The sequence below is a fragment of the Wyeomyia smithii genome, chromosome 2 (assembly GCF_029784165.1).
Source record: "Wyeomyia smithii strain HCP4-BCI-WySm-NY-G18 chromosome 2, ASM2978416v1, whole genome shotgun sequence".
NCBI classification, from domain to species: Eukaryota; Metazoa; Arthropoda; class Insecta; order Diptera; family Culicidae; genus Wyeomyia; species Wyeomyia smithii.
This window is the reverse complement of record NC_073695.1, coordinates 24484299-24502087: the sequence shown is the minus strand read 5'-3', so window position 1 is coordinate 24502087 and position 17789 is coordinate 24484299. Positions and strand designations below refer to the sequence as shown.

Below are 17789 nucleotides of genomic sequence, written 5' to 3'. Positions count from 1 at the left end.
ATGCAAATAACATGAAATAATTATGTTTCAAATATATGACGCGAATTTTCTTTTGATCGTGGTATCGAAACGTCACTGTACTCATATTGAGGTTGGTCTAGATTATATATAGACTCAATAGAATTATATATAGGCTTGATTATATATCATTCGATAAAGTATCATTTTAGATTCGAGTATTTATTGTAGGATTTTTTTTCTATTTCAAATATGACTTTCTTTCCACAACATTTGAACCACGTGTACAATCATAATAATTCATCAGTCAACCTTTGATTAGTCCGTTCATCTGATATCAGTATTGTTCAAATCGGTTGTGTAGTTTCTGAGATAATTAAGTTTCGTGATTTTCACATTTTGATACATTACAGAAGATGTTACAGTCCGATTACAGTATAATTCAATAGTGTTATGAGGCTAGACCTTTCATTTGACACTAATTTTGTGGAAATTGGTTCAAATCGGGTGTGCAGTTTCTGAGATAATGAACCTTCGTGATTTTTACATTTCGTTAAATAACATTCAAACTAAAATCCGATTAAAATAAAGTTTAATAGGATTTTATGGGGCAACTAACCTTTCATTTGAAAATAATTTTATGAAAATCGGTCTAGCCATTTTTGAGAAAATCGAGTGAGATTGAAAAGTTGCACATACACACACAAATACACACACACATACAGAAAATGCTCAGCACGTCGATCTGAGTCGACTGATATATGCCATTCGGCCCTTTGGAGCACTTTGATACCTTCGGTTTTGCCAGTGATTGCTATACCTTCCTAGCAGAAAGGCAAAAAAGTAAAATTTTACAGTAAACTGGACAATTAAAAGCAATGAGGTGAATATAGGTGTTGAGATGGATACAAGAGCGGTTCCCCTATTAAAAGTTTAAGTATGATAGGAGCAAAAAATATCTGATCATGAAAAAGGCCTAACGGCACTTTAGGTGGGTTAATTGCTATTTTCAACATTTTCTGACATCAGAAATGAGTTCACCACCCCAAAATTGTAATAATATGTAATTTCCAATCAATTAAAAGAGACTTTTAGTTTTTTTCCGACTTTCGTTCAGAGACGAGTACTTTTCATGCTGCCTTCACAGCAGCCACTATGATACTGCATATAAAGCACATACAACGGTACAACTTTTTCAGGCTCCATCATTCTCGCTTCTGCGTTGACGAGGCCGTAAAGTAAAAAAAAAACGATCGGCTTCGTGAACGTAGAAGCGAGAATAACGGAAACCAGAAACATATGTATCGATTTTTACATCCCTATACATGAATGAAATGTTACATAAAAAACGTTTCACAAGTTGCGAGAGAAATCTCAAAACGGACCCTTGCGGTAGTTCGTAAGGGTTCGTTTTGAGATTTCTACTCAAAAAAAATGATAGAGATAGAAATTATGCCAATTTTCAAACTAAAATTAGATCTCTGATTATTTGCTTCCTGTATGGACTTACTCACTGCAAACCAGAAATATTTTCTTGAATTTCGTGGTAAAGGTAAAAATTAAACTTGTTATAACGTATGCGTTAAAAATTGGACTTTTCTCGGATGATGGTAAAAAAAAAACTAAAACTAATAATTGAGTTTGATAAATTTTACATAGAATTTAATTATGTTAGCTTACTCACGAAAAAAATTTTCGTCCTTGCGTGCAGCCTTTCGGCAGTTAACCGGAACATTCGCCATGACGGACGAAAACATGCGTGCAGGCATGTTTTTGAGTTGTTTCTTCGTTCTATTTATCAATTCCTCCTCAGTTTTCGCCTCAAATTTGTTGGAACAGATCTTACGTTTCTGGTTAGCCCAGAAATTCTCCGGACTGGCCGTGAATTTCCTCGTTCACGGCCAGTCCGGAGCAAAACAAGAGCAGCTTTGATCTCCCCTTCTCGCTGATTGTCAGCCACAGCAGCTCCTTCTTGGGGAACTTGGTTTGAGAAATAAACTTCACCTTGGTGCTGACTTTCTTCGTAGGAGTAAATTACGAAGTACCCTGCCAGTCGTTGCCATCCAGGGTGCGATAGGTTTCATCACCATCACCACCGCCACGTTATGATTCACTGGGAAAATCGACATGACCATCTTATTCAGGCGCTGCCGCTGCATCATTGCCTGCCGCTCCGAGACTAGTAGACGGTACTGCTGCTTCCTGACATGTATGTCCATGTTCATCAGGTACATTTTTAATGGCCCGGCCAAGCGCACGCAGCGATTTGTTTTGATGCTGTTTCATGAGATAGTTTTTCTAATGTTCATGTCGGCTAGGGAGTAGGGTGCCAATCACTTATATGGGGAAAAAGTAACCAGAAAATGGTGGGTTCGGGTCCCACCTGCTGAACTATATTTTTCGTAGTTTCTACAATCATATTTTCAGTTAGTTTAATTTTCTATCTTCATTACTACAATTACTCCTTAAATTAAAATTAAAAAATAGCATGACTTTGCTTAGAGTCGAAAAAAGAAAAGTAAAAATGTTTGTGACGCAAGTCGATGTTGCTGCTGGTAGAGATGGCAACTTACTGGCACGTTTCTATCTCTCACACTGAGAAGTCATTCCAACTTCCACTGAGGGTGTTGAAACAATAGCCAGCTATAAATAATAGTCTCTACTGAGTAAATGTACGATGTGCGAGAATTGGATAAGCGATACAAAACTCGATTCTAGAACTACGTCTTTAACGTTCTGCGGTGGTGTAACGGGAACACATCTGACCGGAGATTGGAAGTTGTGGGTTCGTGTCCCACCTGCTGAACTATATTTTTCGTAGTTTCTACAATCATATTTTCAGTTAGTTTAATTTTCTATCTTCATTACTACAATTACTCCTTAAATTAAAATTAAAAAATAGCATGACTTTGCTTAGAGTCGAAAAAAGAAAAGCTTGAAAATTTCGAAAAATCACCGAAATCATGATTTTTTTTTATGATACCATATTTCGACGTCTTATGCATTTCTAAGCCATCTGGTACCAAAAAAATTTTTGAATCACGATATTTCATGCACCCCACTCCGTTGGATTAATTTTTGGATTTTGAAAGACCGAAATTCAATCGCTTTGCGCCACCCCATTTTCGGTCCGATTGAGTTGAAAATTTGCACAGGGTGTTTTTTCGGGCAGGTGTGCATTTTGTATAGGGTTTCTCAAAATGATCATTTTGGTTGGCACTCTATTGTCGGCCTTTCTTTAATGGTATTTCTAAAATGATTCATTTCTAAATGATCCTAATATGATACCCAAAATTATTCGCGAAAAAAAAAACAATGATATCAAAATGATTATAAAGTGACAGTAAAATGTTAAGAAATATAAGATTTTTTAATTAAAAAAGCTATTTTGTAATGATTTTGAAATCTTTTCATAACGGTTATTAAATAATGTTAAAGTTAACTGCAACGAATCCAATATTATTCGAAATCTCTTTTAAAATTATTTAGGAATAATTTTAAAATAGTCACAAAATGATTCTGAAAAATTTCCCCAATAATTCAAAAAAGTTGAAAACGTTGTATATGAGAACCGATTGCTGGGTGACAAGAAGATACCATCTTGAATTTTAAAATGGCGTCGGGAATCCATTTCCGGACTCGAATCACCCTGATTCCGAGAACATCCATATAAGGTGACGTTTAGTCGTTCTATGCTGCTTTCCAGGAACCGGAAGTCACAACCTTGTAGATCGAATTTGTGTTTGAGATGGATTTCGATGTTTGATCGTCCATTGGTTGTTCGTGATTGATCATAATCAGCTTAAATCCTACTGAGGAACGTCAAAATTATGTCTGAGAGAAGCTAATCATTCTTAGTGTGCAACTCCTAACCATCTTACTTTTCAATGGTCAATCATTTAATTGACCTTTCCTAAAGCAGATCTATTGAAGAAGAGATCTTAGGATTGCTGGTTTCGTCCCTGCTGTTACATTCACATCCACGCGTTTCGTAGGAAAAACTTAGTGTTAGTGGGATTCTACTAACCTGGATCCACCGAAGTTTTTGGTGCACACTCGTTAACGCATAGCTACCTTCTGGTCTCAAAGCATCCAGCCACTGAGAGACAACCGGGAGATTTGAAACGCGTTTTAAATCAAACCAGCATGGGCGACTAACTTTTAAATTTCAAAAGCTTTCAAATTTACTGCATTTGAGCTTTGATATTCCATAATTTAAGCTGTTCATTGTTCTTTTATGAATTTATTTTTACTTAGCATTTTATTTATATTCGTCAAAATTTGGAGTTGGAAACATCGAAAGGCTGAACGGATTCTTTTACACAACAAATCGAACTAGGTATTTTTTCGCACTACCATCATGCTTTAAAACGTTTGCTACTACTATTCGATGCTCGTCAAACCAATCGCAATAGGACTAATCAAGCATCGCTACAAAGTTGTGATTGCTAGCCGAACGACGACGCGCCCTCACCCTGTACATGATGGTAGTAGGACCCGCTGAAACAGAATATACAAATTGTGAAACTCAATTTTCGTACAGGTCAATCGGGTGCTTTTACGAATATTACATTTCAACATTTTATTCACTCACTGAACCCTGAAAACCGTCGGTTTACACGTGCGAAACCGGTGATGCTGTTGCTGTATGCTACTGGAGTGCAGAAAAGCCAAGCCACCTATCGACTGACTAGTAGTTCGGCACACTGAAAGAGAACACCAAATTGGGATAAAAAGTACTCAATCTATATCCGTAAGTTATTTTCACTATTCACGTGCATCCACTTGGATGAAAGCCTACTCCTCTGCTCGACTGGGCTGCTAGTGGTGGTGGCGTACAGAACTAGGTACCAACTACTTTTTGCATCCGATTTGCCCTAGTAGAAGAGGGTACAAGAGTAAATATATGAAACATGCATCGATGGAAAACGAGTTTCAGGCGAAATTTACTTCATATTTTTTAATTGAATCCGATGAATCTAGAAAGAAGCGCTGACGCGGCATAACAGGCTACCTTCTACTGCTACCCCGGACAGTCGACATAGAAGTTTGTATATTCGCATCAGTGGAGAGCAAGCACAGCTTCAGCGTGGCTCATGCGAATCCACATCCACTGCTTGCTGCTGCTACCTGTTATATTGTAATCGTATTTTATTCATAGTTCCACCTCTAGTGCAAACGGAAAAAAATGTGACTTTGCTGCCTTGCTGTGGTTCGCGGTAGAACTTTGTTGTTGAAGCCCTATGCCAATCGTGGCAGAAAAAAATAAGTACTCATGGAGCGGTAAAACAGTAACAACACTTCGATTTGTATAATGTTATGCAATTCGAACTAGGCCAAGTCGGCTTCTTGTGTACGCTGTACAGGGTCCACCAGTCCAATGCACAATCTGCTGTACTCATTTAACCGTGCCAAGAGAGATATCTCTTACTGGAAAAGTCATTTCCATCACATTTTCACGCACCATTCCACATTTGACAGAGCAAATTGGATTACGCATGGTAATAAACACACAAAAATGTACTTCCCAAAATTTGATCGCAGTCAGTGTCTCGGTAAATTCGGCAGCAGTTTTGCCTCGCATAATAGTCCACACATCAGACATCGTACATCCTGAAGCAATTCATTAGAACTAGCCCATTCCAGGGAGTATTTTCCTTGCACGCCGGGGTTCGTGAGCAGGCCACCTTGCCACGAAAAGAAGCCTGAAAGATTTCACTGGATATATACCGTCGATAAGTTCCCATTCAACGAAAACTCCTGGGAATCATAGAAACACGAAGCAGTACATTTTCGGATGGTTGATCCACGACTGGAAACATTTGCAAACGCAATCTTACCACATTAATACATCCGGCTACTGATGATGGAACTGCTAGTTTTGGTCCTTGAAGCATTCTTCATTAGTGCATATGCTCACATGCCGGATCTGTTCGAATGTTGACGCACCATCGTCGGTTCGTCAGCATCAGCACCGCGCGCGTCATCGCTGTCCCGGACGTCGTGGGAGTCCTCGCAGGGGAAAAAGTAGAAATGGAACTATTTCTGCTGCATTTAGGACGACGGTGGTTTTCGGCATCTTTCCAGAGCCCCAGCCAAAAAGAGATCCTATGTTTGCAAAAAGCTTGTTCTGAAGACTCACACTCCCTGGCCTGGCTCTGAATTCGGACTTCGTTAACTGATGCTGTTGAAGTGGGGTGCACAGGCACTAGCCGCAGCATTGGTCAGTCACGGCTGAAATGTGTTTGAGTAGCTCCACACGTACGTACGTACACCGTGGAAAGGAAACATTTAACCTGGATGCGATGCAGAACGAAGTATTTCTTATTTTCTACTGGTTGTTTCAATTCGGCTTAATCTGGTGGGATGCTGTATACTCCATCGATTGCCACCTGCAAGGATGATGTGGTTGAGGTTTATATCTTCACGTAAAATTCAATCGAAGTTATTTAACGAGCGGAACAATTAAAAATAGTCAAGTTTTTGCTGGTTCAGGTAATGGAATTTTGATTCAATGTCATTTATGGAAACCTAATCGGTTTTTGAACAACAGTCCAAAACAGTCTTGGACCCAACAGACCCAACATGGAAAGTTCGATCTAGAACATATGTGGATCAAAATTTGCATTGTTTTATAAAGAATTTTGGATTCAAACACAAGGGCTTTTCTAAAATTATATTTTCAATAAAGATTGGAAGTTTCAAATTTTTCAAATTCTGAACTGTAATGAACAGTTAAAAACTTTGCATAGTATAACCGATAGATTTCACTTCAAGTTATTCATGTAGATAATAAACAAACCAGGACATAAAGCACTGCCTTGCGGTACACCTGGTGTATTAGAAATGAACCCAAAAATACAGGAAAGAAAATTGCTCTGGCCTCGATTTTTTGTTTCGATTTCATAATCTCAAATTCAATGCAGGCTCGCGAGAGTTAGAACTTTCATTTATTTACTTCAGTATTCATTAAGTTAGTTTTACATAGTGTTCAAAAAGTCAACATTTATTTACATCACACCATGGACCCAAGAATTAGATTTTTCTCATATTGCGATCACGCAAATGCATCACATTTATTTTTTCGTATAATATATATAGTCCTCCCCCCCCCCTTCTTCCAGAGTACGGAGAAGTGTCAAACCTCCATTGTAATTTATGTTTGATTTGTATAAGAGCTCTCCCTTTCAGAAAAGGGTGGAATGTCGAACCACCACGAAAATATTTGTCTGCTCTCTTAACCTATGAATGCTAAACTTGGTTCCATTTACTTGATTGGTTCTTGATTTGTGAAAAAAATTATGTTTCATTTGTATGGGAGCCTTCTCTTCCAGAAGAGGGAGCACTAGTAACATAGTTGGTTTTCACATAGTTTTATAGTGCTTAATATAGCAAAAACAGCGCTATAAAACTTTGATAAAACCAATTTTGTTACTTGAGCCACCATGAAATTTTTACTTGCTCTCTAAAACCTTAACATACCAAATTTGGTTGTATTTGCTTGATTGGTTCTCGAGTTGTGCGAAATTTATGTTTCATTTGTATGGAACCCCTTCTTTCCAGAAGAGAGAGGGGTATCGAACCACCATTGAATTTTTTTTTTGCCTTTAAAAACTTCTACCTGCCAAATTTGGATTCATTTACTTGATTATTTGTCGAGATGTGCAGAAATTTATGTTTCGTTAGTATGAGACCCAGGCCTTCCGACACGAAGAGCCCTCCTAGTCCTGAGCCAGACCTTACCTTTTTTTGGCTCGTCACCTTCCAGTGATGCGTTAAGTCATTTTAAATTTCCTCTAATATTTTTAAAAAGAGGGCCCCACAAAAATATCTGCCCCGGGCCCTAGCATCTAAATCCGGCCCAGATGAGACCCCTCCCTTCTAAATATCAAACAATCTTAAAAACCTTTCCCGGCCCGTAAAACCCCTATTACAAATTTCACGACGATCGGTCCAATAGTTTCCGAATCTATATGGATCAGACAGACAGGGCTGCATTTTTATATGTTATGATTATTTTTGAGATGAAAATTCAACGAAGTGTCTCTAAGTTACAAAGTCCGATTTGAATCAGAAGGACTTTAATGCATGGGTTAATTCTCAGGCTTCCTCCCTCATGCTAAATTCCAGAAAAAAATCACACAGTCCAGTTTTATGGCTGATATTTGGCAGGATAATTAACAAGGCTTGGTAAAGAAAAGTAGAAAAATCTATATATATATATATATATATATATATATATATATATATATATATATATATATATATATATATATATATATATATATATATATATATATATATATATATATATATATATATATATATATAAATATATATATATATATATATATATATATATATATATATATATATATATATATATATATATATATATATATATATATATATATATATATATATATATATATATATATATATATATATATATATATACTAGTTGAACGTTCCCGGCGATGCTCGGGATCAAAAGTTTAAAAATCATTTTTTTAAATTCATTGCATTATTAGCACAACTCACTTCAAAAATATTTCACATCTTATACGTCCATTATCACTTTAAAAACTTTAACATTCTGAGAACGCATAGAACGGAAATACCCATATTGAATTGCATTTTGTGATTTGGGGATGTTTTACAGAAACTGGAAGTCGCCATTTCGGATTACAAAATGACGTATGGAGTTCGGAAGTTTTGGAAGTATTGAAATGGTTGGCCAAATACCACTTCAAATTATTTTCCTGAAACCAGAAGTCGTTATTTTGGAAAATGTTATGTGGGGTCATCCCAGTTCCGAATATATCACACTCGGGTGATAACCGGATATTCGTCAATCGTTCACAGTAAAACCTCTTTTTATGTAACTTTTAGAAGAAAGCAACGTTTACGTAACGTTTTGATCCACATAACTACGTAGAAATTAAAAAAAATTAAACCAATGAAATGCAGCCTTTCCTCCAGGCAAATTTCCCAAGATCTAGTTTTGGTAAAAGTAAAAAAGTATTTCGAATCCCGTAATGTGTTACTATTCACGAAACTACGAAAACATCAGAAATGTAATTTTTATCTGCTCGGCTCGCACCAGATTACAACATAAATTCTTCTGCATAAAAATATTTGCAGATGCTGAAGAAACAACGAACATTTTATTGAAACAAAAATTTAATTTACAGGCGAATCGAGCTTATGCTCAAAAAGTCAAAAATTTGCATGTATTATATGAATAATATAATAAATTTCAAAAAGAATATTTTAATGTGTTTTTCTGTATGCAGAAAATCATCCTCAAACATACGTAGTTTTTTAAGTAATATCTCAACTTTTAGCAATAAGATACCTATTATTTTTCCTCAAATGTCTTTCCCGAACATTAACAAACATTTCAATGGAGAACAATTACATATCATAGCCTTGAATTTCGATTTGGAGGCAAATTGTGTTCAAATATTCATGATTTTACTTGTTTAACGTAGTGTTGTGAATAATATCTCTGTTTTCAGTAATCAAAAATCTATTATTTTTACTCAAAAGTCTTTCCTGAACATAAACAAACATATAGCTTTGAATTAAGATTTAGAGCTAATTGAGCCAAAATATTCATGATATTGCATGTTTTACTTAGTTTTGTGAATGATATCTCTATTTTCAATTATCAGATAACTATTATTTCTTCTCGAATGTCGTTACTTAATATCAACGAACATTTTATTGAAAAAATCACGTGTCATCGCTTTAAATCAGAATTTTAGAGACAAATGAGCCTAAAAAGTTATGGTTTTGTATTTTTCATGTGGTTTGGTGGAAAATATTTGAATTTCGAATAATCAGATACCTATTATTTTTCCCTCAAATATCTTTCCTAAACACAACGAACATTTTATCATAGTAAAAATCACAGATCACTGCTTCGAGTTTTGATTTAGAGGCAAATTCAGCATAAAAGTCATGATTTTACATGTTTCACATAGTTTTGTGAATAATATCTCGAGTTTTAGTAATCAGATACCTGTTATTTTTTCTCAAATGTCTTTCTTAAACATCAACGAACATTTTAGTGAAAAAAGAATCACATGTCATCGCTTTGAATTTTGATTTGGAGACGAATTAAGTAGAAAAAGTCATAATTTTGCATGTTTTACGTAGTTATGTGAATAATATCTCAAGTTTTAGTGATCATATACTAATTATTTTTCCTCAAATGTCTTTCCTGAATATTTTCCAACATTTTATTAAAAAAAGAATCACATTTCATCGCTTTAAGTTTTGATTTAGAGGCAAATTTAGCACAGAAAGTCATAATTTTGCATGTTCTACGCAGCTTCGTGAATAACATCTCAAGTTTTAGTAATCAGATACCTATTATTTTTTCTCGAATGTCTTTCTTATACATCAACGAACATTTTAATGAAAAATGAATCACAGGTCATCGCTTTGAATTTTGATTTGGAGACGAATAAGGTATAAAAAGTCATAAATTTGCATGTTTTACGTAGTTTTGTGAATTATATCTCAAGTTTTAGTGATCAGGTACTAATTATTCTTCCTCAAATGTCTTTCCTGAACATTAACAAACATTTTAGTGAAAAAAAAGAATCATATGTCATCGCTTTGAATTTTGATTTAGAGGCAAATTTAGCACAGAAAGTCAAAATTTTGCATGTTTTACGTAGTTTTGTGAATAATATCTCAAGTTTTAGTAATTAGATACCTATTACTTTTTCTCGAATGTCTTTCCTGAACATCAGCGAACATTTTCATGTTGAAAACCTACATGTCACCGCTAATTATTTTTGATTCAGAACGATTCAAAATGATGATTACTGTACACCTCAGAGACTGAGTGAATAATATCAATAAGATCAAGCGTTACGGAATTCCATTTTTATATAGTAGATATATATATATATATATATATATATATATATATATATATATATATATATATATATATATATATATATATATATATATATATATATATATATATATATATATATATATATATATATATATATATATATATATATATATATATATATATATATATATATATATATATATATATATATATATATATATATATATATATATATATACATAAGACTGGGACATGGTTATATAGGGAAAAAGCGATGGTGTTATTTTTTTCGCTGTCATGCACTTTTCGTGTTTCTTATGGGTCCTATAGCGTGTAATGTTTTGGATCGAACTATATGTTTACGCCCGGTTTTTGAAGTTTCCATACGATTTTGTGTGCAATGTTGCTGGAAAAATTCAATGGTGAGCCGTTCGTCGGACATCCAATCAGTTTGGGGCGAATAACATTTTCTACAAGCTTTGTAGCGACTTACGGTCTTCAAAAGAGTTTTTTCCAGGAAAATTTCTTACAAATATCATGTATCGATATATTTCAAAGAGCCAACTTGACATCTCTAGAGAATAAGTTTTTAAAAAGTGGATTTTCCCATATAAAATCTTATTGAAACTTTGAAAATCGGTCGCAAAAATATACTCTCACAGATCGATCTGAAAAGTTACACAGTTGTTATGGGACCCATAAGGAACACGAAAAGTGCATGAAAGCTAATATTTATTCTTTATCCCACCCTAATATATATGCGTGTAGAGGGAAGAGTAAAAGTATAAAAACCTGTCACTTACCATGGTTATAAAAGTACCCATCCTTTCCGTAACAGTCGTTGGCTTCCTTTTATAACCGTGGCGTACCCGACGCCGATCTATAACAAAACAGAAGGTACTGGTACGAAATGTGCAATCATTCAACCTCAAGTTCAAGTGCTAAGATAGAAATTCAACGGAGCTGAAAAATGAAATGACCTTGAAAGCGTTCCTTTAGATTTTTCTGATTCCTGTGTGCCAAAGTTACTTGAATAAATTTTTACATATTGTCAGACTATTCTGGCTGGAGGCGCTCTTCTCAACCTTTTTTCATTTTCGCTAGTAAAAATTTCAAATTTTATTATCTCATACTCTGACCTCGGAGGGCTGTTTTAGTTCCTTTTTGACCCTATTTTTCGAGTACTTTTTTTGTCTTTTTGTGCTCAACTTGAACCTTTTTTTTATTTTTGGTCCGTGCTAAGTCTATTAATCTGAAGGAATCTTACGTTTACTTAATTTTGTGCTTAAATTCATGAAATAATCAATTTTTGCATTGAGGGAACGGCTAGAGGAAAAATTCAACAGGTGAATGTTGGACATATGAGTGGCAATTAATATGTGACATAATTTTGTAGAGATATTATAATATAAATGGTGTGGTTTGCTGAGCTGTCTTATGCAAAAACCTGCTAGGGACGTTCGATTTTTGAATTTGAAGAACGAACCTTATCATCGCCTCTAGGATGTTACCAAAGCTATGGGTGGATGGAGCTTCCGAAGGTGTGGATAAAAATTTTTTTAATCTAGAGTAAAGTTTTTGTGTGAAGCAGCCTGAGACTAAACCCATTCTCATATCATTTTCACAAAAAATCAAAATAATGGTCGCATTGGTCCAAATCTTACAACAAAAAAGACAATTTCATATTGGAAGTGCTATTCCTACTAAGATTCGAACAAGTGACCATCAGCTTGTCAATGCGGACTCTGTAACCTTGCAGCTACGAAGCTCCTTTGATACAAGCATACATAAACCCAAAACAAACAAAGAATATTTTTTTACTTTTTGTACCTTATGACCACAAAAAGTAATAGCCGAATAGTAACATAATATATGACGGCTAAACGATTGTACAGGGGATAGCCAAAATAAGTAGAATAGGTGAAATTTTGACCAACTTGGAAATGCTGTAACTTTGCCAAATACTTTTTGGTTTTAATAACTTCAACATCATTTTCTTGATGGGCACGAGTTTTGTATCATCCAACAGGTCCAAAGGAGTTACCATGAAGCGATAGGTTTGTGTTTTCAAGAGGGCTTGCATTGTATTTTAAGTAACAAATTGTACTAGGTGGACGTTGCTAGCCTGGTTCGAGATAAAAGGTTTCAGAGCTTAGAATCAAAAAAATCAAAATCAAACCACCTCTGAGTCGGTCTGCTGCCTTTGAGCATCATCCAAGTTCAAGTTTCGGGCTGAGTTCCAAAAACCAGAGGTCGTCACCTTGGATTTTAGAATGGTTACTGATTGATTCCCAGTTTCTAATAATCATCCCGGTTCCGGAAATATTCATTTGCCATATCAGGCTGTTTTTCAGGACCAGAAATAGCCACCTTGGATAGCATTTGAAGATGAATTTTAGTCTGTAAGCATCATCCCATATTCCGAAAATACTTACATTGGATGGTATTTGCCTATTTTAGGCTGCTTTCCAGAGATCACAGATAGCCATCTTTTAACTTACTGACTCAAATCTATAGCCAGTTTCTGAGTATCATCCTGTTCCTGGAAACACCCATATTGGTTATTTTGGGGTTTTTACACAAACAAGTCGCCATCTTGGAATTTAAAATGGCATCATAGCTCAATCAAGCAATCTCTAGCTCCTGGGCATCACTCCGATATCGGAAATACTCATTTTGGATGGAGTTCGGCCTTTTTGGGAGTTTTTTAGAAACCGGAAATCGCCATCTTGGAATTTAAAATGGCGTCTAGGATGGATTTCCCGCCTTTGGACATGATCCCAATTCCGAAACTATGGTTTGATTACACTGGTCAACACAGGTGTGGCCCTAAAGCTCAAACTAGAAAAAAAAATGAAAGATTATAGGTTTTTAGCCACTCCTATGAATTTTAGTGCCCCTTGCTACCAACATGTATCCAGTGACTTAAATGAGTTTTCTCGTGAACGTTTGCTAGAGGCACCAAAATTCACAGGAATGATAAAAATTTCATAATCTTTCTAGAGCAGCTGTTTCGAGCTTTAGGGCAGCATTTGTTTTTCGCTTTTGCCGACCAGTGTTATTCTAGTGCATGGAAATCTTATGTTAGACCATTTAAGCTGCAGTAAAATCAAAACTGCTGTATTCCTTAACCAGTTGAGCTAATTTTTTTGAGGTTATTGCTGAAAATTTTTAAAATTGCAGAATCTTTTTGTCTCAAGAAATAGAATTTGATTCGAATGCGATAAATCAGAGGTTTTGTAGTTTTGAAGTATCACTAAATTAAATCTTTTGTTGCGTGATTACTATTTCTACTCTAATGAGCGTTCAATATAACTTATATTCAGCGGGGTTTATTTGCACACGCGGGTATAGTAACCAGTCTGAAAGAGAGTTGTATTGGAAGAGATCGGCTAATTAGGCTGCAGAAAGCTGTAAGTTGTAGGAAGCTGTGATTCTTTCATGACCTTAAAAATACCTACTATAGATTTAAAAAAAATTCTATGATGCCCGATAAATTTTTCAGCACAAAAAATCTTACAAGAAACTAAAAACATTGCAATGATGTCAAAAGCAAAGTTGTAGAAATAATTGAAATTTCATTATACAGGTCGGACTCGATTATCTAAAGCCTCGTTCATCCGGAAACTCGATTATCCGGAATTTTAGACTCGATCATCCGGAATTTTATTTTTTTGGTGTCCGTTTTCAATTTTTATTCCGAAATTTTGCCTTTACCATCCCTTCTGGCATATTTGTTACCATTTAAGTCATTTCCGGCATGTTTGGGACATGTTCGAATTAAGTGAAAATAATCAATGTCCAATTTATTTTTTTTGCTTCTTAAGAATTAGGCGAAAGGGGGGCCTTAGAAGTAACCTCTGGTTACGCTACTGCATCATACAAGTAAAATAAAGAAAAGAAATATTTATTTTATGTTCGTTAATCGCGAAATTTCAGTATTTTTTGTGTGATTCGATTATCCGGAAAACTAGATTATCCGGAATGAAAAATTTTTGGATGTTCCGGATAATCGAGTCCGACCTGTATTTGTATAAACGAAGCGCTCATTTTTAGTAGATTGTTCTGTTGTTTATTTATCAATGTATTTATTTTTACGTGACTTTGATAGGATTCGTTGCTTTCAAGCTGTTAATCCCTAGGTACTGATTATTCAATTTGATTGTGCTATTAATTTTTAAAATCAAAAATAAAGATAAAAATAAAAAATGAATCAACTGAGCACTAGCCCAGTGCATGCAATAAAGAAAAAAGTGAATTAGTAATGCCATCCCACATCACTTTGCGGTTCGAGTGAAACTTAACGTTCGTTTAGTTTGAAGTTCAATTCGCACAGCACAATTGTTTATCAAGCGCATGTGCAATTACCAAGTTTACCTATAAATTGAAGTGGTACCGTTTCCGATCATTGCTAATTATATTTCAATCTTTTCTTCATAGCAGTGCCGAAAACCTATTCACTAATTTAAACATGCGTGATTTTTTACCAATGATAAACAACTCATTCGAACTCAAACTTCTGCTCGATACTTCTATCAAACAGTACGGCGCATGCAATTTGCTCTTTGCACAACCAAACAATAGACTGTTGTTTGTCATGACCGGAACACACATATTTTCTATCGTACGCAATCGCCTCCATCGACGAAACCATACTGTGCAAATAAAGTGCAACTTGTTCCGTATGCAATGCAGCGGATCCGGCTGCTCAGATGGAGATGCAGCTCGCCTCCTCTGGGTCGAAACGATTCTTTCGGCCGGGAAGATCAATCCAATGTTCCTTTCATTTTCTCCTCCTCCGCTGCCAGGAAGCACCAAACGGTCCCCCACCCCCATTTGAAAGCTCGAGCTACGCGAACAGCCACCCAAAACCGTTCAACGCACACAGATCCCTTTCGGTTGCAGGCAGTGGCAAAACTATTCAATCATTTTGAAAAATTAATCAAAAACTCTATTTTCTTTCAATTAAAAATTGTTTTCCGATAGGCCGGACCCGGCGACGACTTGCGTGGCTCGGCAAACGATGACGACGACGATGCCCTGTGTAACGGCCTATCGAGATCTCGGGCGGGTTAGGCTGGTATCGTTCCGACCGAATATAGAGAAACTGGTGGCGATATTTATTGTCAATGCTGTCGCCTTTGGGTGAAGCGGTACCTACACCATTGTGCGTGTGGGTGCAACGTGTGGAATGCATTGCAAGGACCGTATGTTTTGCAACCAGAGTGTGAGTTGTACGTAATGCGTGGCCAGCATTTGGAGGGTGTGGTGAGGATATCGAAGTGAAAATTGATGGTCCAGTGTATCAAAACACAATTTTAGTTGTCCTGGACTTTAGAATATAAAAACATTTTCAAACATTGTTCGGTCGTATCCTTTTTATAATAAAAGTGTGAGATTTTCCTTGAATTCTAGAAGTACGATTTAAAATAATTGGTTTTATTGTTTCACTTTCTCCTGGCTTTTTAAAAACAGACCGTCTTGAGCTTAATTCAGGCTCATTTCCTTCATAATCCGTTTCGGGTTTTCTTTTCGTTATTTTGATCTGTATTTGTGTGTTCTTTTTTGACATTCAGGAGTGTTTTTTAACCGTTCTGAATACAGTTTGGAATCTTTTCATTATTCATTTTATAATGAAATATTTTTGAAATTTCAATTATGTGAGACCAGATACACTAGACTGTAAAAGTTATCAATTCTACAAAGTAATTTGTATATTCTCAGTGAAATTATTTTAAAGGCGTTTCAATGTAGTCGAATGAAAAATCTGAAGAACAGGCTCACGAAAATATTCCATGAAAATTTTATTAAACATTTTGACCATAGTATAGCGTACTAAGAAAACATTTCCTCAAACATGTAATTCTTGTATTTCCCTAGACAACCATCAACGCCCCTCAGGAGTGGAAATCCTCCGGAACCAACGCAACCGAATCTCGCAGCAAGCAGAAGGCTCCTGCCTGGAACTGGAACCAGCTGCAGGAAGCGATCGCAGCCGTAGTGACCCAGCGGTTGCGGTTCACCCAGGCGTCGGCACAGTACAACATCCCCAAGGGAACGCTGTACGACAACATCCTTGGCAAGGCGCACCGTATGGCCGTGCTGCAAGATTTGGCCCTGAGCCCGGCTGAGGAAGCGGCCGTTCTTGAGTTCTGCTGTGACACCACCAACTCACCGTACAACAAACGCACCAAAAAGTCACTGAAAAGTATCCTCGAATTTCTGGCCCGCTTCGAGGCGTACCGCGCCAAAGCGGATCGATTCAAGTTCGGCGGCAAGCCCGGATTCCGCTGGTGGTGGGCCTTCTGTCGGAAGCACTCCATTGTTTCGCTCTACTACGAAGGCATGAAAGCGGACGAAAAAAGCGGACAGGACACAAGCAAAAAAGCCCGCCGAAGCACCGAACTGGAGGACGACGGCGAAGTTCAGCAGTGAGTTGACGATTTTGATTGATTGATACTTTTTGTGCCTTATCCCCGTGTAATTGCTTGTGATTGAAACATTCTCGTTAGCTGTTAAGTAATTATCGCAATTTATGTAGTAAATAGCGTTGTAATCAGGGAATCTAATCAGTGTTTGGTTTTTATTTTCGGCTGCCTGATGAGTGAACTGCCAGGGGCTTACCGAGAGAATCTTTTTCTGGCTTTGGTTAGCAGCAAATGTTATATATTTTTTGTTACTTTTCGCCCATAATCCATCTCTGCTAAATACATCGCTAAAATACAAGCACATATTTTTTGGTTTCCAATCAGCATTTGAGGCAGATGATCTTTTTCGATTAAACTAAAAAGTTGTCCATCTCTGCCGCTCGGGCCAGCCGGGTCTCCGTTCGGGCCGCCTGTTTTGCAATTTATTCGCATTATTAATGCAAGGTGATGGACGGTAATCGACATTTTATTTCATATTGCTTGTCACTTTGCGACTGAAATCCCAAGCATCGTTTTAATTGCTA

General features: G+C 36.3%; 1 protein-coding gene across 1 annotated transcript in view; it reads left to right on the top strand.

Moving 5' to 3' along the window:
* The window catches only part of LOC129725025 (longitudinals lacking protein, isoforms H/M/V-like), a 77234-nt gene extending 59841 nt beyond the window's left edge, over nucleotides 1-17393 (top strand). Inside the window, exon 3 of the mRNA XM_055680398.1 lies at nucleotides 16718-17393. Within this exon, the coding sequence (XP_055536373.1) occupies nucleotides 16718-17272 (555 nt within the window). The 3' untranslated portion in view covers nucleotides 17273-17393. The remainder of the gene's footprint in view (nucleotides 1-16717) is intronic.
* Nucleotides 17394-17789: the final 396 nt, after the last annotated feature.